This window comes from Vipera berus (assembly GCF_964194415.1).
Source record: "Vipera berus genome assembly, chromosome: 2".
In the NCBI taxonomy this organism is placed as follows: domain Eukaryota; kingdom Metazoa; phylum Chordata; class Lepidosauria; order Squamata; family Viperidae; genus Vipera; species Vipera berus.
Genome location: NC_138203.1, coordinates 217,716,983 through 217,742,792, shown reverse-complemented (window position 1 = coordinate 217,742,792; position 25,810 = coordinate 217,716,983). Strand labels below are relative to the sequence as shown.

At 42.4% G+C, this 25,810-nt stretch overlaps 1 protein-coding gene across 4 annotated transcripts in view; it reads right to left on the bottom strand.

The window, feature by feature from the left end:
• Positions 1–25,810, bottom strand: part of RBM6 (RNA binding motif protein 6) — a 100,415-nt gene that overhangs the window by 17,325 nt on the left and 57,280 nt on the right. For 3 of the 4 annotated variants that reach the window (XM_081320999.1, XM_081321002.1, XM_081321000.1), the window contains exons 7-10: positions 5,424–5,498; positions 4,164–4,239; positions 412–708; positions 131–282 (exon numbers count right to left, since the gene is read on the bottom strand). In XM_081320999.1, coding sequence (XP_081177125.1) covers positions 131–282; positions 412–708; positions 4,164–4,239; positions 5,424–5,498 — 600 coding nt within the window. The remainder of the gene's footprint in view (positions 1–130; positions 283–411; positions 709–4,163; positions 4,240–5,423; positions 5,499–25,810) is intronic. The other variant, XM_081321001.1, reaches the window with a different exon arrangement.

Below are 25,810 nucleotides of genomic sequence, written 5' to 3'. Positions count from 1 at the left end.
GTAAACTCATAATTACACAGGACACTGTAATGAACATAGACTATCATAAGAAAGTAACATCTTAATATTTCATTAATGTTAATGTTAATTAATGATGCTGGGAAATGAAATAAGGAGAATGTCAACTTACAGCATGAGAGTCGAGGTCAATGAAACCATAGGTGTAGCCAGCTTTGTTCTTCATTACCCGCACACTTGAAGTAGAGAGACGGACATATGGTGCTAAAAGTCCTACAATCACTTCTGGTGGAGTGAAGCGAGGAATGCGTTTTAACATAATTGCTGTGAAAAGTGTAGCATGGAGAGAAAAAAATATATATCATATATGAACTTCTATTCAGTTTACACAAATTTAAATCATTGTTATAGCAATAAATTAAGACAGCAAGGCCATAAATACAATCAACTTACTTTTACTCTCATCCTCCTGACGCTTATTTTCCACAGTCTCTCTCCTTGAACTACGGTCTTGATTTTCTTTCCGGGGTGGATACATCTCAGGGTCCCTCTTCTTTTCTTGTGTGAGCCACTCTTCTCTGTTTTTGTCCTTCTTCTTGGGTTCAAATTCTTGAGGCGGGCATTGCAGCTCAGAATCTGGCTTCTGAGATGGTAGCTCTTGAGGGGGAGCAGGGTCTTCAACAGATTCCCCCTTTGGGCTCGGTTCCTCCGGTGACTCTTCCTCCCCCTTTTCAAGTTTTTCTTCTGTTACTAGGAAAACAAATTTAATGAAGTCATTTCAGGGGAAAAAAACCACTGTGTTAACACTATTTTTTCCTTACTGCATGGTACAAGAATATTTAAAAAAGTTATTTAGTTGATTATGCATTATTAAACTTTCCAGTTGAGAAGACACAATTTTTAGACTTGTACTCATCCACGAAATAGGTAAAAAAATTGTCATCACCTCTCTGGGTCCCTACTTTCCTTCTTTTTTTCATCTGGCAGTACTTCCCTAATACTATAATATCACTGAAAAGTTTCTAGTGGTCACAATGCTACACTTTTAGACCAATACACAAAGAAGAGCAGCAAGAAGAGACATGAAGATGGAAGAGCCGTTACAAATCCAATCCAATGGACTTACTATGAAGGTCCCTTTTCTTCAGCAAAATCAGGATACCTGAAAAGTGAGTGTTTTCACTAATTCCTGAGGCATTGTTTAGAGCTCTTCTGGGAGGGGACAGCCCTTTTTGACAGGAGAATGCTACAGAAAATAACTCCTATTTGGAATGATTTAGCAGTCTTACAGATATCTCCTGGGAGAGTCTTTGGGATGAAAGTGCCAAGATGATTATGCTTCGAGTGAAGGAGCTACAATTCATCTGCCATCTTGTGTCCACGATTTTATATGTTAATTATTTTTATCAGCTGTTTTTTTACAATGGATAATTTTAATGTTTTTCAATGTTTCTATGCTGTAAGCCACTGTAAGCCATTGGACACAAGATGGGCAGCAAATAAATTTTATAAATAAATAAGATAAATTCCCCATGAAGGTGGTTTATTCTGTATCTTTTAGCTACTTTGATGCAGGTCTTAATCCATCTGGAAAATGAGGCTCTGCAGCCTGGATGAGGTGACAAAAATATATTAGGTGGTTCTCAGAACTGTTGCTCTAAACTCTCCTGTTCTACTCAGGAGATACTGACAGCTTGCCTGACATCTAGTTTGCATGTTCTTTTTTACGTGACTTTTGGTTTGGGATTACTTTCTGCACATAATATAAATCAGATTCAGCTTGAACATAAAGGTTTGTGCATGGTTTATGGTTGGGTGATGCCAAACGTCTTCCTACATGCAGCGCTTCTATTTCTGACACTTGCCTGGCTGTAGTTAAGTTCAACATGGTGTGAAAGCAACAAGTCCCTTCTCTTGGAGATCATTTCAAAAGCTATTACCTTGAGAGAATTTTCTTTGATTGGATCACTTCATTGCCTCTAGCGCTGCTGATCTGGAATCTTGCTCAAGGTACTGAGTTTGTCCAAGTTATCATTTGTCTTTGAAGACTGTCAAGGATCAAGAGATATGGACGGTTGATTCAAAAAATACATGCAATTAGTTTTTAGATGGTTGCCTTTCTTTGTTTTGATGAGATCAGACCATTTTCTGTCTCCAGAATTGATTCCAAGTATTATAAGATGTGCACTAGCTAAAAATTGTTCTTCTCTACATTAATCAGGAACCCAGATTAGTATCATGGCCAAACATCTTTCTTTCTCCTACTCAGTTGAGGACATAAAATAGGGAACCATCCAAGAAAGTGCATGTGTGTATTTCCCAGGAAATCAAATGGCTGATTATGGTCACCTTCATGAATACACTGGGAGTCAATGGCAGAATTAAGGAAAGGGCATGTACTGATAGAGGACATCCTACAATTTGAATCTCAGGAACTTCCTCTGTGAGTGGTGATGCAGGTGTGTTCCTTTTTTAGGGGAATTCAGTGATAATTTTCAGAGCTTCAATATGACAGTTTTCCCACTTGGGTTTCAGAACAATGCATCAACCTTTGTTCTTCTTAGGAACGATAGAAAAGTCAACCTCTGGCATCACATCATGAGACCTGTTTGATCACTGTATGCTCAAGTGTTATTGGCCTTCAGTACTAGTCAATGTTCGACTCATTTGCATGACCTACAATCCTGTCAGGCTGTCTTTAAAATGCATGTATTTTAACAAGACACATTCAGCTATGGGCATTTTTATTAGCCTTTTGCCCAAGAACGATTGTCTTATTTTTTTATACGGAAACATTCTCTTTTGGTTGGAACGGAGGATGGCATGGTTTGTTCTGAGATCTCTGCCTCCAAGATGCTCTGGATTACATATAGTCTTATGCTGCTGGCAAGTACAGTGGGGCCTATAGGAATGGCAGTTCTTCAGGCCGAGAATCTTGCAGACTCTCTTGGTATGCCTGGTGAATTCATTTCTCTTTCTCATCTAGGGATATCTGTCCCATCTTTCTCATTTATTAGTCCTGAAGGGAAGTATCTGAGCTGTATGTCAGAGAAGGAAGGAGCTGGGTAATGACACTGTCATCCTGGTCCTTATTTTCTATAGTTATAAACAGGAATTCTCAAGAATAGAGGGACCAAGAAAGGATGTCTTTCTCAATTTTTCCTCCTTATTCTTCCAACACTGGCTGTCCAGCTGGAAAGGAGAGCCCATGTTGGTACCATTTCCTGCTTTCCCCCACCCCCCTATGATAGAGTACATAACCAGCGTATCAGGTTCAAAACCTAAAGGACATGGCTTGGCTGTTATTCTATGGTTATCACTGGAGTTCTTTCCTGGCATGTGACAATGCATGAGTTCCTCAGGGGAGAGATATTGCCTGGTACAGCCAGTAGAATGATTCTTGTGCTACAGTTCTCATGGGAGGGCAGTGAGGTAATGGAAGTCTAGTACCATTGACTTCTGCTCTTCTCGTGCCAGGCCATCTAGCCTATGAGAGAAGAAAAAGTGAGCCTGCTAGAGGCTGCAGGCAGCTGGCACTAGAGTCTCAAAAGGGATAGCATTGGTTGTATTTCCATGCTGGCTCTCTTACATGGTCTCAGATGTCCCAGAAATCTTCCGATGTGTCTATGAACAGCATTTCTTAGCAAGGCTTTTTAGAAGTATTTTGTCACTGCTTCCTTCCTAAGGCTGAGAGAAAGTGACTGGCCCAAGGTCACCTAGCTGGCTTTGTGCCCAATAACTTATGGTCTCCTCGTTTCTAGTCTGATGTCTTAACCATTACACCAGACTGGCTCTCTATGAAGCCTCTAAATATTACTAAGTAAATTAAACAAGCTACTAAACAAATTAACAAAGATCCATTTATACTATGGTAATCCTGGCCACATGACTGGCTGGTAGAGCTAGTGGTTATTTGAAGTAAGAGGAGAGTTGGAGAAGAGAAGAGGAAGTGGACTCAGAGGAGCTCTAAGCCCAAACTCAAGAGCTAGTGAGATACTTATTTCAGATGCTGGAGTTCTGCTATAAGAAAAGATTCACTCTCTTGTTTTGTGAATGTTTGTACTATTTAAAGTTAATGATTTGCATTAAAAAAAGAATTTGATCTAGTATGAATGAAAATATATCGGTGTATACACCAAAGATCTTTATTCATTGCAAATTCACACATTTATTTTGTTATGAGACTGTAACAAAAGTAGGCTCACCATCTCTTGGGAGTTTACAGAAGTAACAAGAGGAACGATACCCTTCTGAACGAAACCCTACCGTGCGCGCTTTACACTGCAAAGAAAAAAAAGATTATATAAACTTTGCCTTTTGTCCCTTTATGCAACTCAACTTATAAAAACAGAAACAGAAAGATAAGGAAGCTTAGTGTTTTATTAAGACTCCAGCTATGTGTTAATAACACCATGCATGCGAGCCACCCATCTACATCTGCAAGGTAATAAACTGAAAGTATTTGTTTTTATTTTTATTTTAATTCCATTTATATCCCGCCCTTCTCCGAAGACTCAGGGCGGCTTACAAGCTTAGCAGTAGCATGCTATGACTTCAAATCAATGTTTCTAAATAATGGAAAAGAAAGGAGGACGACAAAGACATAGATTTTCAATTCGCATAAATACATCTGAAATGCAACCCGAGATTCAGAAGAATTCTCTATTCAGGTAGACTCTACTTTATGAACATACCTCTCTTCTACCAATGGGACACATGTGACTCCAAGATATTGGTTTGGGAAGAATCTACATTCAAATCTTTAACTGAATAAAATTCAGTGAGCTCTATCTAATGTTAAATAGGCAAGACTCCCTCTGGACTGAGGTTGGGGTAAATCTCATAAATAAAGCAAAACAAAATTAAGCTAATTAATATACAAACCGATTTCCATGTATACAATGGATCTTCCATGTGGAAATACAGAGGGCAAAATATAGCAGCAAGTGCAGGGGACATACAAATCCATATCACCAATGGTTTCAGATGGAAAGAGAGTTGACTATGATTTATTTTATCCACAAAGGTAAGCTGTGTGCATCCCTCAAGAAATCTTAGTGCTATGAGAGTCCGCTTGAGGAATCAGCAAGTCAATTAGAAATATTTTCATTAAGCTATTTCTTTCAAACTCTCTACAAGAGGTTCCCAATCCCCAGGCCATGGCCCACTACCAAGCCGTAGCCTGTTTAGAACCAGGCCGCACAAGCGGCACGCAAGCTTGTGCACACGCAGAGCTCCATTTGCGCAACAGGCGCACTTGCTTGCAAAGCTCCATTTGTGAAAGGGGCGGGTGCACGCACCCACAGCTCACACAAATGGAATTGTGCTTGCTCATGCACACACCTGCCATTCACATGGAACCATTCCCTCTCCCCCACCCCCCGGGCTGGTCTGCCAAGCTGGAAAGGTTGGGCATGACTGCTCTACAAGTAACTTTTCATAAAGTTGTTCTTCTACATACTTACACGCTTGCAATACCAAAACTCAGGGTATGGACTATATTCAAGTGTGACTTGTTTACCACCAATCATAAGATGTCCCTGTTGAAATCAGACAGAGAAAATTATTAGTGTTTTTTTAAGCAAAGCAGAAGAAATAAAGAGGGACTTACTAGGAATAGTGTCATCTATCTGACAAATATCTGAAATACTGGTAATCAATGAAAATACCAAAGAAAGGGACTGTTGCATTCTAAGCACATATGCCTTGGATTGCTACGAATCTGTAGGGCAAAAACCCAGGCCCTTTCTCTGTAAAAAAGGTCAAGGAACAAATTGTCTTTTAGAGTAAAAAATACATGAAAAACTTACTAACATGTCGGAAACTATTAGGAAACTGGAAATCAGGTTAAATTTTAGATGTATGCAGATTAAGCTAAAATAAAGCAAAATTAATGACAAGGATTATTTCATACTCTCATCTTAAATCATTAATGTATATCTGCCTAGATTTGATTTCACTGAAATAACATTGCAATAAATGTTTGCATAGCAGGCAATGTGTTTCACAGTATGAGGCTGGATTATTAGTACCTTATTGTAAATTCATCTGCTAATATAGTGAGGTATTAAGTTGTTTGTGTAAGTATTTTCATAAGACTTTGATGTGTGTAAGTTATGTCAGTATCTGATATTTGGCTTCCCTACTCAAGTCTAAAATGTGCTCTTCAATAACATCATCATAACCTTAACTCACATCTGTAATAAAACATTATTATTCTAGTAAAAGCAAAACTAAATTATTTATTTTCCAGTTTACAATTGTTTTCACTTTTTCTTTATTAAGCTTACACAAAAGAAAAAAAAATTAAGGTCAATAACTTACACAAGATTTCCAAGGCTATATGAACTAGGTTAACAAAATTAAAATTGTCCACTATAATCCATAAAAGAAAAGGGGGGAAAGTAAAAGTACTGTAAACCAATGATTTCCTGTGAAACAAAATTTGCTAGAACTCTGAGCTATCACCACAATGAAAAATCAGACCTATAATAAGTTAATGGAAATGTTTTCAAATGTATTCACCCAGAAACCAACAGCCCTTTCATTATCTGGCAGAGATAGGAAAGTCTGATTCTCTAGAAAGCTCATTTTAGATGAAAATAAAGAGGTGGCACCCAGGTGAGCGGTAGGACGTATCCAACCTTAGCTGATTTCAAAAAGGAGATTTGAACTTGGTTAATACTCAACCAATGAAAAAAAACTGGAATAGTATAACAAAATATTTTTAGTTCAAAATTCCAAAAGCAAAATAGATGTGAAAATATCCATTGATGCTATAATAAGAAAACAGTAGCCACAAACAAGCAATATTAATTTTACTCACTTCAGATGTATACAGATATACTAATAAACATATTTCAACGTTGGCATAATCCTTCCCTTTTCCAATGTAAACCCAAGGAGGAGTATTAAAGCAGGAGCTTTGGCAGAAACATGGGGGATGAAGAGAAGGAAAATATTCAAGCTAGGGAAAATCACACTTTTTTTGGGAAATGTGTTTTTAAACCCCAGTTATTACTTAATATACACAGATATATTCCATTAAAAGATTTGAATGTATTCCACAAACATTTCTGTTCTTTTAGGAAGTACTATGACCATGTCCCCCAATAATATCCCTTGCTAGACAATGATAGCATAAAACATGTCTAGAATATAATTTATTCTGTAAAATAATGCATACTATGTTAATTTAAGATAGCAACTCTTCTCCTTGCAGGTCCAAATATATTAAGCTTTCACTTTTCAAAACTCTTGACTCTCTCCCCAAGACTAAGAAACCAAGCCAAAAATCACTTAGTAATATTATGTATCATCAATCATGCTCCCATAGGCTCGTGCAGAGAAAAATACTGATTTTTAAAAAGTGGTCCTTGGAATTAAAAAGTACTATATTAGCCATTCATGTTTCAATAATTGTTCATTTGGGACAAAAAAAATAGTGGGTATTTCTGGTAATATGGTACTACTATATTACCAGTTTACATTTTGTCCCAAGAAATGTAACTGGAAGTAATGAGAATTTAGGCAGTCTGACTATCAACCAAAACTAATTTCCCATCTGGGGCTCTGCTTCCAGAGATCTGGTATTTGTATATACAGATATATATATAGATACAGATCAAGCACAGATATTTCAAAGAAGAAATTAATAAATAAAAATGAAATAGGAATGTCATATCAAATATTGTACTCAACTCCTGAAGTCTGCAAAATTAAATATATTTGAGAAGCAAATTTTGATCAACATTAAAAATAACTTTCTAACAAGTATGCTTAAAATTAACCAAGGATTAGAGAGGGAGTTAGAGGGGGTGGGGTGTCTGGGTGTGGGTGAAAAAGAAAACTGTCAGGAAACTAAAACTTAGCCTACCAGAAATGTTATTCTGGAGTTTTCAAGTTCAAATTTTGCATGAGGTGTTTAATGTTCGAACTTGCAAGATTTCTTTTAGACTCTACCTTCCTATTACTCCACAAGAACTACTAAAATGATTCTAAGGTTTAAATGCATTAATTTATTGATGATTATTTTATTAAACCAGAGTATGGACATAGTCATTAATACACTACTAAAACTCTAAAATCAGCTCCAGCCACCATGGCCAATATCAAAAAAGGAGTCGTAGTCCAGCATCTTGACAGCTACTAGCCATCCTTGTAATTCCACCCAAATAGATATTCTGACTAAAAAAATACTTATAGCCAAATTCAAAACTATCTTTGATTTATGTCCATGGAGATTCTGTCATCCAGGTCATGGTTGTCCTAAAGGTGCTTTTTCAAGAGGCAACTTGCCTCTGGAAAAAGCATCTTTGGGACTATCTTTGACTTCCTACCGGTATATCAGAAAGGAGTTAAATACACTGCCCACTTCAACTTGTTAAGTCATTTCTCCCAGTATATCTGAGAGTAACTGTTTGCTGTCAAGTCCTTGGGCACTGCTTAATTGGTTATTTCTATCATGATCCCAGGCTCATGTGATTAAGTAATTAGATTTTATATCCCACTGAGGTTATTGAATGAATATTTCTTCTGTATGGAGTCTTTTATTCAAACCCAGTAAACTTTTCAGATTTCTTCATTAATTTTTCTCACTGCCACCAGTTTAGATTAATTATACACTTTATTTCACAGAAAACATTTATTGGGCATCCACAGTAATTTAGTCTAGTGTGCTTGTTGAAGGCTAATGTTCTACTTAACAGAAAAAGGAACAAACAGAGGAAGTCTCCTGAAGCAAGAGTTCGTATCCTGAGGCTACAAGGAAACATGTATCTATCTCCACAAAGTAATGAATGTGACCTCCAAAAGTTGCTCAACTTCTAATTTCAAATGCAGTAGAAAGAACTGTTACATACATGAATAATTACCTAAATATAATTAATTTTATTTTCCATTTGTTTTTATTGTTTGAATATGGGATAGGCACACCACTCAGTGTGGTTCTCAGCCTTAAAATAAGAACATATTTCTTACCCAGAGCATAATCCACCAGAAATCAAATAAAATATGCCAATACAGCCTCAATACAATACCTAAGATATTTTTTTTCTTTTCACAAAATAGAGTAAATTGTGAGTCTTTTTAAGAAATAAAAACTTCCACGATGGTTATCTTTACACACTTTCTGCTATATAAGAGCTATAATGAAACCTAACAGAAGTAATTTCTTTGTGATAGGACTTATATACCACTTCACAGTGCTTTACAGCCCTTTCCAAGCAGTTTATACAGTCAGCCTGTCGCCCCCAACAATCTGGGTCCTCATTTTACTGACCTTGAAAGGATGGAAGGCTCAGTCAACCTTGAGCAGCTCAGAATCAAACTCCTGGAGTGAGCAGTAAGTTAGCCTGCAGTACTCCATTCTAACCACTGCGCCACCATGGATCAACATTTCTCAGTTAAAACTGTAAATTCCATCTTCATGATGTGAGCAAGAATACTGCCTTTAAATAACTAATGTAAATTTTAAAAAATAAATCAAATGTAACAGCCAATTTTATTATCCAGCTATTCCAACTCAATAAAAAGTAGGAGCACTTCTTTGTAAACAGATTTTTATTGAAATAAGATCAACGCATATCATACATCGTTAATCTACCAAGATTAATGTTGCTAGTTATCATATCTTCATGTATTCAATTTCCAAGTTCTCTTTATACATATTTAAACTGTGATGTGCCAATTTAGTTTCTTGGCTTTTTGATCTTCATGTTTTCCTATATGAGAGGTGGTTTCCAACCTTGAAACAGCCGATCTCCTGAAACACAAAAAATATTAGGGATAATATAGCCATTCTGTATATTAGTTTATTTTAAGTTAGTTTGTATTAACAATCATAGTTACTACTTACCAGATGGCAGTCACCAGCACCAAGCTTTTCTTTGTTTAAAAGAACTAGCTGTGTAATCGATGCTGTATTGCTCATGGATCTCACATTTTAAGCAGCCATCAATTCCATTAATCACCCATCAGTTTCTCACCATAGTGAGAAGTCCCAAAGTAAAATACATTTTTTTATATTTTGAAAATCATTTACTAGTTTTAGATCAGAAACAGTTAAATACTTATTTCAGCAGTTTAACAATTGAGCATGCTAGTTAAAATTAACATTTTTAAGTTATATTTTTATATTGCTTTCTTCTACCACTAACCTAAGCAAACAGATTTTTTTCTTGGTTTTTCTTGATTCTTTTTCCTCATTTCCAAAATTGTCTCCAGAGATTTTTGAAAGGTATTTCAGAAACTGTGCTTTGCTTTTTATTTTCAAGTAAACATTTTGGTAAGGATAATATTCATATACATATTTCATCAAATGGCAAAAATAATTACTAGACCAGGTCAGGTCAGCAACCTGAAACAGTGAAAGAGCCACTCGCAACCGGTTCCCTCACAAAAGGAAAAACTGGGAGCCGCAAAAAATGTGTGTGCATGCGCAGAACAGGGTTTGACTGAAGAGTGGAGCCAAGGCAAGATATGCACCTACCCTGCATATTTGAATTGATTGGTTGAACTTTTTTAGTCCCACTTTTTTTTTTTGGACTGCACATGGCAGAGGACTGGGAGCCGCAGGAGATGGCTGAAAGAGCTACATGCGGCTCCGGAGCCGCGGGTTGCAGACCTGTGTACTAGACAGTAGGCTAATCTCCTCTAAATTGCCAAGCATTAGTCTTCATACTTCACTGCAATGTATTAATGTCAAAGGGCAAACTATATGCTAGGCACTTTCTTTTTTGTAGTGTTCAGTGAGTGAGCCACTCTGAACAGCGAGATGGACAGCATATAAATTTAATTATAAATAAAATAGAAATTTAAAATAATTTAAAGAATCAGAAGGGAATACAGGAGGACCAGTCTCTTTCCCAAAGCACTGCAATTCCTCCCCTTTATTTTGCATCTTGTATCTGTACAGATATTTTTCATAGAAGTTCTACATCTGCTTTTCACTACTGCCCTTTCATTCCCATTTGGCTTTTCTCACTACATATGATATGTCAAGAGTGCTATTAGAATCCAGGATACTAATTCATTTTGCAAGCCAGTATTAAGAAACTAAAATAAAAATCTAGCTCTGCAAAGATAGCGGCTGCTTATGATTATCTGGACATTGCCAGCCTTTTGACTTTCAAATTCATAAAAGGGCATGTAGCTAATGACCTAGCAATTGGGATCCCAAGAGCCATTACAGAATCTGTCAAAGCTCCTTCTCCCCCAAATAATTTTAATTTCTGAAGAGGTACTTTCTGCTCATTGCATCTGTCAGACTCCTTCTAAAATTCCTCTAATGCCACTTGCATATAAAATGGAGGGACAAGGGAAGACTAATGTGCATGGAAATAACTGAGATACAGCTTCAAAAAGAGGTGCATTGTATCTATTCTGGCATATTGCAAAGCACCTCTTCTTTGACATAGCCTCACCATATGATACTTGGGTTGTAGCCATTGCTGTATTCTCTACAGCAATTTTTTTATGTAGAATAAACCTCTTAGTCATTTTTCTATAGTAACCTAAACTCAAAATATGAAAACATATATGATTAAATCACGTTAAGAACATTTTACTTTTCATAAAATTTATCCTTCTCCCATATTTTAGAATTCAAACATTGAGGAAAAAGCTTCATATGTGTTTCTTTGTATTTGTTCATACGCCATCCTCCTTAAAGAGACTATAATGATTTTCAGAAAATTAACTGTTTTCTTTGAACCCATTAGACAGATTCCTATCAACATCTTCACAATTAAATATGTTTTCAGTGATCATACTTTTAGTCAGAAGAGCTAAGAGCGTTCTCTCAGTGCAGAGAAAATATGTAACTAAAGAAAGGGAAAACAAAATATTGCATCAGAACTGAATTTAAAATATATTAGGCAAAAATACAAGGGACGCGGTGGCTGTGGGTTAGGATGCTGAACTTGTCGATCGGAAGGTCGGCAGTTTGGCGGGTCGAATCCCGAGTGCCGCGTAGCAGAGTGAGCGCCTGTTACTCGTCCCAGCTTCTGCCCACCTAGCAGTTCGAAAGCACGTAAAAATGCAAGTAGAAAAATAGGGACCACTACGGTGGGAAGGTAACAGCGTTCCGTGCTAGTCATGCCGGCCACATGACCACGGAGACGTCCTCGGACAAGCGCTGGCTCTTCGGCTATGAAACGGAAATGAGCACCGGCCCCTAGAGTCGGAAACGACTAGCACGCATGTGCGGGGGAACCTTTACCTTTACCTTTTAGGCAAAAATATATGAATTATATTTTATCTACCGTATTTTCCGGCGTATAAGACGACTTTTTAACCCATGAAAATCATCTCAAAAGTTGGGGGATCGTCTTATACGCCCAGTCGTCTTATACGCCGGAAAATAATACATAAATCAATCGAGCGCCCCCGTTCTTGCAAAGCAACTTCAAGCCTCCTTAGTCCAGTCCCCCCTCCAACGTGACTCTCTCTTCCCACCCCCAAGAGCCTCTCAGCCCCTTCCCCTCCCCCTTGCAAACGGCAGACCCCGGGAGCTCTTGCGTCTATTCCAAAGGGTGGGTGGAAGGAAAAGCCCCTTTCGGCTCCGGCTTGGCTGCAAGTCAGCGAGCCCAGGAAGGCACACCCTCCCCTCTCACTATGGAGGAAGCAGGGCAGGCTGGCGTCTGGCGGGAGCCGGCAGGGCAGTCCTGCACACGCGCGCGCTCCCCGGCTCCTAAGGAGTCCTCGGGGAGCCATGGCAGGCGCCTCACACTCTTCCCTCTTGAAGCAGCATCGGCAGAGCCGTCCGGCGTCGGGCAGGAGCCGGCAGGGCAGTCCTGCACACGCGCGCACTCCCCGGCTGCTAAGGAGTGCTCCTTAACAGTCGGGGAGCGCGCGCGTGCGCAGGACTGCCCTGCTGGCTCCCGCCCGACGCCGGACAGCTCCGCCGATGCTGCTTCAAGAGGGAAGAGCGTGAGGCGCCTGCCATGGCTCCCCGAGGACTCCTTAGGAGCCAGGGAGCGCGCCCGTGCGCAGGACTGCCGCCGGCTCCCACCAGACGCCAGCCTGCCCTGCTTCCTCCACAGTGAGAGGGGAGGGTGTGCCATCCCGGGCTTGATTTTCTGGCGTATAAGACGAAAAATCTTGAAAATCATCTCAAAAGTTGGGGGGTCATCTTATACACCCAGTCGTCTTATACGCCGGAAAATACGGTATCTATCTATCCATCCATCCATCTACCTACTTACCTACCTAATTTCTATACCAATCATCTCACTTGCATTACTTTGGGCAGTTTACAAATAAACCATAAAATCATATAACCAGGTCCCATGGGCTTTAAAGGTGATAACCAACACCCTGAATTGGAGCCAGAAGCAAACTGGTACCCAATGCAGCTCATCCAGCAGAGGTGTTACATTCACAGTCTTAAGGTGCCCAAAACTGCTTGTGCTGCCACCTTCTGTACAAGCTGCAGATTCCGGATACTCTTCAAGGGTAGCCCCATGTAGAAATCATTACAGTGGATAGTACAGGACGAGACTATGGCATGAGTGACTGAAAGAAGACAACCTTAATCCAAGAAGGGGCATAACTGGTACTCAACACGAAGTTAAGCAAAGGCTCTCCTAGCCACAACTGCCACCTGCTCATCAAGCAGGATTTGTGAGTCCAGGAGAACCCCCAGATTATGCACTGGATCTCTCTGGGGCAGTGCACTCCATACAGGACCAAAAATGATAAATGCCAGATATGCAAGAGATCACTCACAGCCCCTCTATCTTACCAGGATTGAAGTGATAGGCAACCACAGCATCATTTAGTTCACCAGAAATGGAGATGTACAATTGGATATCATCTGCATACCGTGTTTCCCCAAAAATAAGACCTATACCGAAAATAAGCCCTAGCTTTTTACGTGTACGCCTAATATAAGCCCTAACCAAAAACTAAGCCCTAGTTAAGACCCCGCCCACTCTGTCCCATGGTCTGGTTGTAGGAGGTGAGCATAAAAATCAAGCTAGGGTGGGGATGGGTGGGGTGAAGCTGTCTCAAGCGTGCCGTACCTGTTTACCTCGGGACCTCACACCTCAATATTTGGCTTGCCTCGCGGCAGCGGCACCAATAGCCCCATCTAGCAGGAGCCTGCATGGCCGCTGGCCCACATCTTCTGGTTGCTAGTAGCCACTTGCAGGAGGCCACATGGCACGTTACGCAGTGTGATGCATCACACCAGTGCTGCTACTCGCGGCAGGATGCCATGTGATGCATTGCATTAGTGCCACCACTTACAGTAGGATGCCACATGGTGCGTTGTGCCGGTGCCACCGCTCGCAGCAGGATGCCACGTGGTGCATTGTGACATGGCACACACAAGCAATGGCACAAGTATCATGCGCCACGTGGTGTCCTGCCGTGAGTGGCGGCACTGGCACAATGCAACGGGTGGCCCAATGCATCCTTCTGTGTTGTGCCATGGTGTGTGCAAGCAGTGGTGATGCAATGCGCCACATGGCATTCTGCCATGAGTGGCAATACCGGTACAATGTGCCATCCTGCCGCAAATGGCCGAAGTTGGACAGCGGCACAACACGTGTCGAGGCATGGGAGGCCTGGCTGCAGGGGTCCTGAAGTAAGCAGGTAAAACATTCCCTGAAAATAAGACCTAGTTCCTCTTTTAGAGGCAAAAAAAATATAAGACCGGGTCTTATTTTCGGGGAAACACAGTACTTATGATACCCCAACCCCTGGTGACAGATAGTCTTGCCCAGCTTCATGTAGATGTTAAAAAAGCAGAGAGCACCAAGTCCTGTGGTGAACCCACAAAACAGGGGAATGGGCTGGTCCTCTTGCTCCCTAACAGCACCAATTGGGATTGACATTGAAAAAAGGAAATGAATCAGCACAGAACCATGTCCCCCTCATCGACAACTCCTGAAGCTGATCCAAAAGGATACTATACTTGGTGGTATTAGCAATAGCAATAGCACTTAGACCTATATATAGTGCTTCACAATGCTTTACAGCCCTCTCTAAGCAGTTTACAGAGTCAGCATATTGCCCCTAACATTCTGGGTCCTTATTTTACCCACCTCGGAAAGATGAAAGGCTGAGTCAACCTTGAGCCAGTGGGAATCAAAATGCCGAACTGCTGGCAGCTGGCAATCAGCAGAAGTAGCCTGCAGTACTGCATTCTAACCACTTCTCCACCACAGCTCCTAGAGCCATATTGAAAGGATAGCCAGAATAGATGCACCAACTCCATGCTGTTACCACCAGATGTCATCCAAAAGAATGACTAATGCTGTTTCTGTCCCATATCCAGGCCTGAAATCTGACTGGAAGGGGTCAAGATAATCTGTTTCATCCAGGTTCATCTGTAACTGCAACACAACTACTTTCGTAACCACCTTCCCTGGACAGAATGAAAAATTGTCCAGAACAGTGGAGTTCACCGACAGCTTCTTGAGCAGATGGTGCACTAGCATCTTTTTAAATGGTGCTAGGAAGAACCTCCTCCCTAAAGGTTGAGTTAACCATCGCAAGGACCCACCCATATGTCGCCTCCCAAGTGGCCTTGACTAACCAGGAAGGCCATGGATCTAATTCACAGACGGTTGAGATTACAGACCCAAAGATTCTGCCCGCTTCTTCAGGTTGAAAGGGTGAAACTGTTCCCAAATAACAGGGTAAGTCCACTCCCCAGGCATTTCTGCACACATCAATGCTTTTTATCCAACTGAGAAAGATCTGAGCAATTTCACCTATGAGGTAGAACGAAAATTCCTCAGCACAATCCTGAAGGTAAACCTCCGAGACCCTCAGGAGGGTCTGAGTAATCCTAAACAGGGCCACCAGGTGGTTCTCTGCAGATGCAATAAAAGCAGAGGAATATTGATGTTTCACCGCTCTCATTACCATGAATTAGCCTTAATAGTAATTATAATTTGTGATTTTTTGATTCCATCTTTTGACTGCTTTAGACATCTCTTGACTTGTTTCAGCTCCCTCAACTCTTCCATGAATCATGGGGAGTGCTGGGAGGGCTGTGCCACGATTGGCCACCCAGGCACAATACTATCCATGGCTTCCACCTATACCAGGCAGCAGCCAGGACCTCAGCCAGACTATGCAACAGACCTCAGATAAATTTACTAGTTCCCTTTGGAACATCAATGGGACCATCAGTTGCCAGAGGCAGACCAATCTAATAGATCCTACCTCCCTGCAGAAGGAGGTAGCCTAATACTGTTCACCCTTGAATATTAGTGCCACAACTCTGGTTGATAATCCCAACAATGCAAACACACTTGAGACATTGCACTCTCTAATGTCAGGCTTTATTAGGAAATGCAGTAATGAACTCCAAGTCTGCTCTGATTAAATTGGCACAAAAGCAGTATATTCAAAGTATACCAACTCCCTTCCTCCCCTGACAGTGCAGGTCACATTACCCAATTAAGCATCAGACAATTATTATGAGAAAGAATCTTCAGTTTCCAAAACTATCTCTACAGCTGCAGATACAACCCACATTCCATCCTTTCCCTCCGGTCTCTATTGGCAAGTCAAGGAAAGAAAGAATCTGAAACAGCATGGAGGATTTTTTTTCTGAACTTGACAATTAGTTCAAACAATTATTTTCATTACTGAATATGACAAAGTGATGGTAACCTGGACAAAGATGTATCATGAAAAAGTTATTAATGGCGTAAAAACTGAACATTTTTTCTTTTTTGTGATTTCAGAAACTAAATAGATTATCAGATAAATATTTTTAAATTATACATAAAAAAAGGAAAAACCCAAATGATCTCTTTATACAGCAGACATGTCAAACATAAGGCCTACAGGCCAGATTCAGCCTGCAATTGATCCACCTTTGGCCCGCAGGGCCGCCCTGGAAATGGCGTGAGATCGGCACTCACTGCCCCGCCCAGCCAAGGCCGCCCAGGCCCAGCAGAGATGAGGGAATGAGGCGTGATCCTGGCTGGGCCTGGGTGGCCATGGTGCAGATGGGGATCCGGCTTTCCCTGCTCGGGGTGGCCATCTTTTGCCTGCTGGACCTGGGCATGATCTACCACCTCTACTCAAGGTTCCTAGCCAGCTGCTTCGCCTCCTCTGTGCTGGGCGGGCCTGCTGCTCCGAGTGAGCAGCCGGTGGCCCTGGTGGCAGCCCACAGCAGGGCCAAGGTGTGTCAAGTGTGTGAGGGGAACACGTTCCACATGCGGGTCAAGAGCAAGGCCCACAAGGGGGTCAAGGACATGACCAGAGGTGACCTACTCTCCAACCGCAAGCCACAGACAAAACAGAGTAGGCGCATCCGGTGGTACGCATCACGTGTCTCCCACTCCACCTGCTGCTGGTGCTGCCACTGTGCCTGCTACTGCTACGGGCTGTGGAGCCCCCGAGTGCGCCAGCCAAGTGGCCGGCAGGCTGTGACTGTTGACGGACACTGTCGGCCCCCATGCACTCACTGCCCTCTGTGCACGGGGCCCAATGGTGTCTGGCAGCAGCCGCCTCGTCCCCTACCTCACCTTGCCTCACCCCATGGTGCCGGCACCTACCCCCTGCCTCACTTTGCCTTGCCTCACCCCACAGGACGAACTTCCTGCCTACCACTCCACCCGCCAGAGACCCCTGTATCCCAATCCCACCCAGCCCCCATAGGCACCACCCACAGCTATGACCACCCCACCACCCCCCGAGGGCAACCACAATGCTGATGTGGCCCTAATGAAATAGAGTTTGACACCCATTATACAGTCTCTCCTATGCCTGGCATATCTGCCCCCCACAATAGATTAGAGAGGAAGAGAGTGCAAGAGAGTAAGCGAAGATAATTCACTGGTTGTTTGTGAAATGTACTTGCAGCTTACAGACCTGAGTGTGCTCGGGGCTATCAGAGCCACTGATTTCCTTTTAACATGTATATCAACAGACAAAACAGCCAGCCTTAGAACTGACAATGAAGTTACTGAAGTGGTAGTTTGCCTTTGGGGATCAACCATCAACAGTATAAGCAGTCAAAAAATATACTGCAGAGTAGCATATAAGACCAGTCATTAAGGTCCTAGAAAACATATTCAAATGCCCTGATATACAGGTAATCTCGGAGGTACAAGCGTTCACTTAATGCTCGTTCAAAATTACGTGTTAAGCACCCCCTAGTGTTTACGAGAAAATCCCAAAATTACGTATGTTGCAGCACCACTGCAGTCGTTCACTCTTACAAATGACTGCACAACTGCTTCCCCCTACTTTACTGCTGCACGGACTCACTTTGAGAAGATCTGTCTCCTCTCTGCTGCGATTTCTGCCTTTGAGGGAGAGGAGAGTCAATGGAAGATCCTGGATGCCACAATATCGTGTGAGTTCAGGCACCCATCCTCTTTTGCAGAGAATGGGTATCTGAACTCTCATGAGATCACGGACCCCAGAAAATTTCATTTTCAGAGCAAACTCTGTGCCTGTCTCCTGCTTTCCCTCAACTCCTTTCCACAATCACCAGAACACTTTTTATCCGGAGATCTTGGGGAGATGAGGAGCGTGTGATCTGCTGCATTTTCAACCACCCCATTTCCTCACAGATGAAGTTCACCATCTCCCCAAGGTCTCCATTCAGATAAAAGGTGTTTGAGTGCCTATGAGACCCTTGGAAATGCAGCAATTCTTTTGGATGGAGTGGAGAAACTCAATCCACTGCCGCTCAAACACTTTTTATCCGAACGGAGACCTTGGGGAGATGGGGAGATAACTTCTGTGACTAAATGGGGTGATTGAAAACGCAGTGATTTGCTCCGTTTTCAAGTGTTGCATTTGCACACAGAAGGAGCTTCCCATCACCCCAAGGTCTCTGTTCAGATAACAAGTGTTTTGAGTGACAGCAGCTTGAGTTTCTCTGCTCCGTCCGAGTGGAAGGAAACGGAGGTGTAGACCAGAATTGCTGTCAATAAGGCCGGCGCAGGCAAGTAAGCAGCGCACCCGTGTCTTCTTGAGAGCAATCCTGCTCTGCACCTACGGTTTCTTCCTTTCGGGTGGAGCGGAGAAACTCAAGCTGCCACTGCTTGAGATGGGAGGACAACAAGGAGAACAGTGGACAGGATTTGGGCTACCAGCCAGCCAGGCAAGGAGTAGGTTGGGCTGGGTGGCTGGCTAGGGAGGTGAGATCATGGCCACTCAGGTGGCTGCTGCCACTGCGAGCAGCTTGGACGCAGGTGCAAGTGACTTGCCCCGCGATGCTTCCCCGCTCAGTTGAAGGCTTCATTCCTGCCCTCAAACTAAGGCCGGCACACATGAGCAAGCAGTGCACCCAGGCCACAGACAGCATGATTCCTGCACCTGGCCGATTCCAGTTCCACGCTTTGCCCCATAGGCAAGCAAATGAAGCAAACGCTCCTTTCCCCAAAATGGAAGCTTCTGGGGGCCATGATCTCTTTTGAACTTGCACGATATTACAGCATCCAGGAGTTTCCATTGTCAGCGCAAAAAGCATTTCCAAGCCGACTCTCCTCTCCCTCAAAGGGAAAGAAACTGTGGCAGAGAGGAGACAGATTTTGCAAGGTAAGTTAGGCCAGCATGGCATGAAGGGAGGGGGAAGCATGAGGTATCTTAGTAGGTTAAGGAGGCCTTGGGGAACTGTTCCATCACTAGGCCCTCCATGGCCTTCCCTACCCAGAGATACCCTTTGTATACTTAACGAGCCACGTTTGTCTTAAGCAGCAGGGAGTGATCTCGTTCAAGGTACGAGATTCACTCTGAGTTTTCGAGTTACTAATGGAATGGGCAGACTCCATTACATTCGTAACTCAAGGACTACCTGTACCTACAAAAAACAGAACTGTGGAAACCCTGGTACTGCTTGCGTGAAAGCTAAAGTTGGACTCTGGAAAAACAGATAGGACGATTATTGACACTTCTTAATTTTGGTGTTGGAAAAGATTCCAAGTGTTGGAAGAGATTTCTGAGAATACTGTGGACAACCAAGAAAATGAATCAATGTCTCATTTGAACGAATCAACTCAGCGTTCTCACTTGAAGCACAAATGACCAGGCTCAAATTATCCTACTTTGATACATTATGTGAAGATCAAGCTCTCTACAGAAGATTCAAATACTGGAAAAGATGGAAGAAAAAAGAAGATAATAACAGCAAGATGGATGGAATCAGTTACAGTAATGATTGGTGCACTGTTGGAAGACCTCAAAGACCAAACAGGGACAGATCATCATGGAAAATATCTACCTATGTGGTTGCTAAAAATAAAAAAAACCTTGATGGCACCTAATCAGCATCAGAAGACTAAATAATTAATAACTGCTGCTCTTGAGTGGACTCTTTTTCTGTCTCTCTGATATAACCCATTGCTGATATTTTCAGTTTTTCAGCAAAACATGCTGAAGTAAGGAAGAATCTGGAAAATCTATATATAGATTACACATGATCTTTTGGTTACAGATCACTGAATTATCATGGCATCTGTGTACTTTTTCTTTTCCCTTCATAGATGAGCACCATGTAGATTACTGCTTTAAGCAATACAATGTTAAACTGAATGATGTAAGAAAACAAAGAAGCCATCTATTAGACTAGCCACAAATCAAACAACCACTTGAACATAGCCAATGCATATTAAAGTGATATAAGAAAAGTACCAAATTTTTCCTTATGTAACATAAAACATTACTAGGCTATCTTTTAACATCTCTACCAGGCTTTCAGAATGAATAACATCTCAGTGTTCCAAACCCAAATATATCAATATTGAATATGGATATATGGGATGCTTCAGCTGCTCTAAATAATTTGATTTTTCTTAGCAGACTGAGAATACAAAACAGGAAAGGGCTGAATGAATATTAATCAGTTCCTAAAATTTTCTTTCATGCAATACATGGGACTTGCAAGGAATCAAATGACATATAAATTTAATACATTATTATTGTATTATTGTCAAATGATTTTGTGAACTATTATGCAAGCAAGCCACTTAATGTATTTTAACATAAGTTGATACATGTAGCGTCAGAAAATAGTTTTGATATACAATATACAAAAATTAAATTTTGAGTAAATTCTTTGTATAAACAGTACACTTTAATATCACTATCTTTTTCAGCCACCAAGAGCTACAGCAAAGTATTTTATGAATGTGATGGATTTTGCACAGGACTATTTTTCTGTTTTACTGTTAACAGACACTTTAAACTAGAAAAAAACAGTTATATCAGCAATTATAGCTAAGCACTAACCCCACAAATTTTCATTTCTAATACTGATCGGCATTATAATTTATTTCTCTAGTCAAGGAAGCTCTGTGCTAGAATCAGGTTGGTCAGCATTCTGTATTGCATTCTACATAAGTATCTCCAAGTAGTAAACAGCCAAATGCCTAAACTTAATGTGTTTCCATATCGTTTAGCTTCTGTAATCTTGCTGAAGAAGCATTTTTTTTAAAAAAAGTCACAATCCAAGTGTTAAAGCATTTCTATACAAAGACTGTTGTAATTGCTCCTGATTAGACGAAAACAGACAGTTTTTATATTATATTTGGTACTAATACTACTTTACATTAGTATCCATCAGCAATAATTTCATCAAAGCGAAGCCATTTCATTTTCTAAAGCATGTCAAATGGGAGATTAATTGAACTGTGGAGTTTTGGCACTACTGATATGTCTAGTAAATTGACAAAAAGCATATATACACAACATATGGGCCAGTATGCATTGCACATTATGGTCAAGGAATGTACCAACCTATCCTGCTGCAAGAAGACCGCAGGACAAAATTTATAAGCATGCTTTAAGATGGCACAAATTAGAAGAGAAGCAATTTGAAATTTTGAAGTGTCAATAATTTCTAATGTGGTGGAACATTATCTCCAATTCAAATTGTTTAAACATGTCCATGTTACAAGCCCAAACTGGTTTTAAAACATTCTTTTCACTTCAAGAAAAATATAAAATTGCTGTAACATTTTACAGTGTGAAGATATAAAGAGAGAAGAAATAGTACATCATCCTATACCTCCATGGAAATTCATAGCAATCAGAAAAGCATAAGAAAAAAGCACTCCAAAATAATGTACAGAAAAATTAAATTAGTAGAAGGCTAGAGAAGAAATAATCTTCAAGATATGGATGACCTGACTGGTTCAACAGCAGCAACTAAGCCTGAAACAATTTTCACCTATCACTATGTTAAATTTTCTAATGGTAACGAGTTTGAGCAACCAGAAAAACATTATGATGGATTTCTCTACCATTCTTCATTATAAATGCAGTTTCAGTATGAACATACAATGAAAGCTTCTATTTTAAGACAGTATTAAGAAGGCTGTGATCCTCAACATGTTGATTTCAACTATGTTCAGCCACAATAGCATATCCCATAGTTAGCAGTGCTAGTACCTGGAGGGCCACAGATTCACACTACTCTTAAGAATGAAATAACAGATCAGATGGAAGAGCAATAAAACAAATAAAAAGACTAAGTGGCAATGGATTTTCTCTCTTGGTTAAATCACTGACATATCCTTTGCACAATGAAAAGGCATGCAACAATTAATTCAACAAGGTACCAATGTAACTAGATTATAATGTTCCTTCCAAAAATAGGTATTAACAGACTTTAACAGATCCCTCAACCCAACTTGGCAACTTTCATCATCATCAGGTTTGAAGGGACCTTGGAGGTCCTCTAGTCCAACTCTCTGCTCAGGCAGGAAACCCTATACCATTTCAGACAAACGACTGTCCGATCTCTTCTTAAAAACTTCCAGTGTTGGAGCATTCACAGCTTCTGGAGGCAGGTTGTTTCACTGATAAATTGTCCTAACTGTCAGGAAGTTTCTCCTTAGTTCTAGGTTTCTTCTCTCTTTGGTTAGTTTCCATCCGTTGCTTCTTGTCCTACTTTCAGATGCTTTGGAGAATAGCTTGACTTCCTCTTCTTTGTGGCAACCCCTGAGATATCGGAATACTGCTATCATGTCACCCCTTGTCCTTCTCTTCATTAGACTAGACATACCCAATTCCAGCAACCGTTCCTTATACGTTTTAGCCTCCAGTCCCCTAATCATCTTTGTTGCTCTTCTCTGTACTCTTTCTAGAGCAGGGCTTTTCAACCTTTTCACCCACTGTACCACTTTAAGGATAAGGCACTATTCGAGTACCACCAGTCGCCCAGCAAGGTGTCAAAAACTTGACCCCCCCCAAAAAGGAAAAAAAATGATAAAGTACAGGTAGTCCTCGACTTACAACAATTCGCTTAGTGACTGTTCGAAGTTACAACAGCACTGAAAAAAGTGACCTATGACCATTTTTCACACTTATGACTGTTGCAGCATCCCCAGGGTCATGTGATTTACATTCGGATGCTTGGCAACTGATTCATACTTAAACGTTCAGTGTCCCAGGGTCACGTGATCACCTTTTGCAACTTTTTGACAAGCAAAGTTAAGGGGGGGGGGGGGGACATGGCCAGCTCATCACTCAGGTTGCAGGGTCCCTGTGGGGGGGAAATCCGTGGGTCTCTGGTAGAGGGGGGTGAGACTGGGGTGGGTGTCTTCCTTCCCTCCCTTCCTTCCTTCCTTTCACCTTTCACCCTTTCCTTTTTCTTTCCTTCTTTCCTCACCTTTCTCCCTCTTTTCCCTACTTGCTCTTCTTTCTTGCTTTCTCTCACATTTCTCTCTTCCCTTTCCTTTTCTTCCCTTCCCTTTTTCATCCATTTATTTCTTTTCCTTCCCTCCCTCCCCACTTGGTCAGCCAGTAAAATTGTCTGACAGATCCCTCCAGGGGAGTTTAAAAAAAGGAAAAAAGGAGAGACAAGGAAGCTTTCTCAACCGGAAGGACAAGGGGGTTTCTCCGGGGACGTCAGGATGCCATCTTACTACCTGACAGATAGACTCAGGGCTGCTCCTCTTTTTGATCCTGGCTGGGAAAAGGTGTGTGTGTGTGTGTGTGTGTGTGTGTGTGCGTGTGAAGAAAAAAGACGGGACTCAGGCGCAGGATGCATCTCCCCACTCCGAAGAGCCCCGCTTTCCCCAGCGCGTTGCTCCCGGCCTTATTCACAGGAGAGGAAAGCTGCCTGCTGCGCTGCTTCGGGACCCTCCGCGGAAGCCAAGACGGCTGGGAGCGAAAGCGTGGCTTTGGCTGGGGAGTTCAAAGAAAGGGTGCCTGGGAGCGCTCCGGGGGAGAAGAGCCGAGGGCATCTGGCCCGGCCCTCCACAGCTCAGCCGCGCTACCGCGAGGCCCGTTACACACAACACACTCTGACTTCCCGGGCTCGGCTGGCAAAGGGTGAGTGGTGCCTGCGGGCTGCCCAGCGTTCCCACCTGCACCAACCAGGCAAGCGCAGGGAAGTGGAGCCGGGCGGCCGCCTCCCCTACCTGGCCACGAGGGAGCAGCGCCTGCCCCGCCTCGCCAGGCAGCGAATGCTCTCTCCCACCGTGCCCTATTTGCAGGAGAGGAACACTGCCTGCCACGCTGCCTCAGGACCCTCCACGGAAGCCAAGAGAGCTGGGAGTGAAAGAGCGGCTTTGGCTGGGGAGTTCAAGGAAAGGGCGTCTGGGAGCGTTCCGGGGGCTAGAAGCTGAGGGCATCTGGCCCGGCCCTCCGCAGTTCGGCTACGCTACCGCGAGGCCCGTTAGTGGCGGCACACTCTGGCTTCCCGGGGTGGCTTCCCTGGGTGCGCCAGCTTTCAGAACTGCGCTGCCTGTGCAACCCCCTCCGGCTCCAGGACTGCCTGCGGACTAACCTCTGCCGCTTTACGCTTCGGCTGTACGCCCCGCCGGCCCGGCCATGTCGCTGATGGAGGTCTACAGGCGGTCGCCAGTGAGGAGAACGGGGGAAAGGCTCCCAGCATTCCACTGGCCTCCCGGCGGTGGCTCCAGCCAGCGAACAGAGCAGGAGGGGGGTGGTGAGCCTGGAACCAGCCCCAACCGCTCCGGGAGGCCAGCGGAATGCCAGGAGCTCTCTGTGGAGGGCCAATCCTGCCTCACGCTGTGGGGAGGGGAATCCCAGTAGCGTCCTCGTGGCTGCAGGCATGGACCTCCCTGCAGTGGAGACCCCGCAGAAACCCCACTTGAGTGTTCAGGAGGAAAGACAGGGCTCCCTCCATTCGGCGAGCGTAAAAGATGTCTGGACGGAACAAGCCTAGCCAGGTTCTGCCAGCCCCCACCCCCGCCCAGATGCCCTCACCACCCCCAAGGTTATTTATACTAACCTACTTTCAGCTGCATTCTGTTTCTCCGCTTCTCCCCTTCGCCACGTGTTTGTAGGACTATGGTAAAAAAGAAAAAAGTTCCATGAGACTTTCTAACTTCTCACGAGATCTCGCGAGAAGTTAGAAAGTCTCATGGAACTTTTTTTGTCCCACAAACACGCGAAAAAAAACGAATGGAGAAACAGAATGCAGCTGAAAGCAGGTTAGTAAAAAAAAACCTTTTTACTTTTTATTTTTATTTTTATAGTGCTGTTCAACTGGTCCTACGCGTACCACCAGCCATGTGCTCGCGTACCACTAGTGGTACGTGTACCACATCTACCATACCACAGCATAATACAGAGACCTGCCTCCCATGCTTTATCAAATATATTCATATCCTTAAGTATTCTAGTTATATATTCATGGGTTTCAAAAATACCAGCTTGAATTAACCCAAAAATAGCTAGCTACAAGACCTGAGTTCTAGCTAGTATCACATTAATAACAAGAGGCACAAACAATTAATATAATGGAAGCCAATACAGGAAGTCCTCAACTTACAACAGTTCATTTAGTGTCTGTTTGAAGTTATAGCGGCACTGAAAAAAGTGATTTATGACTGTTTTCACACTTACAATGGCTGCAGCATCCCCATAGTCATGTGATCAAAATTCAGACGCTTGGCAA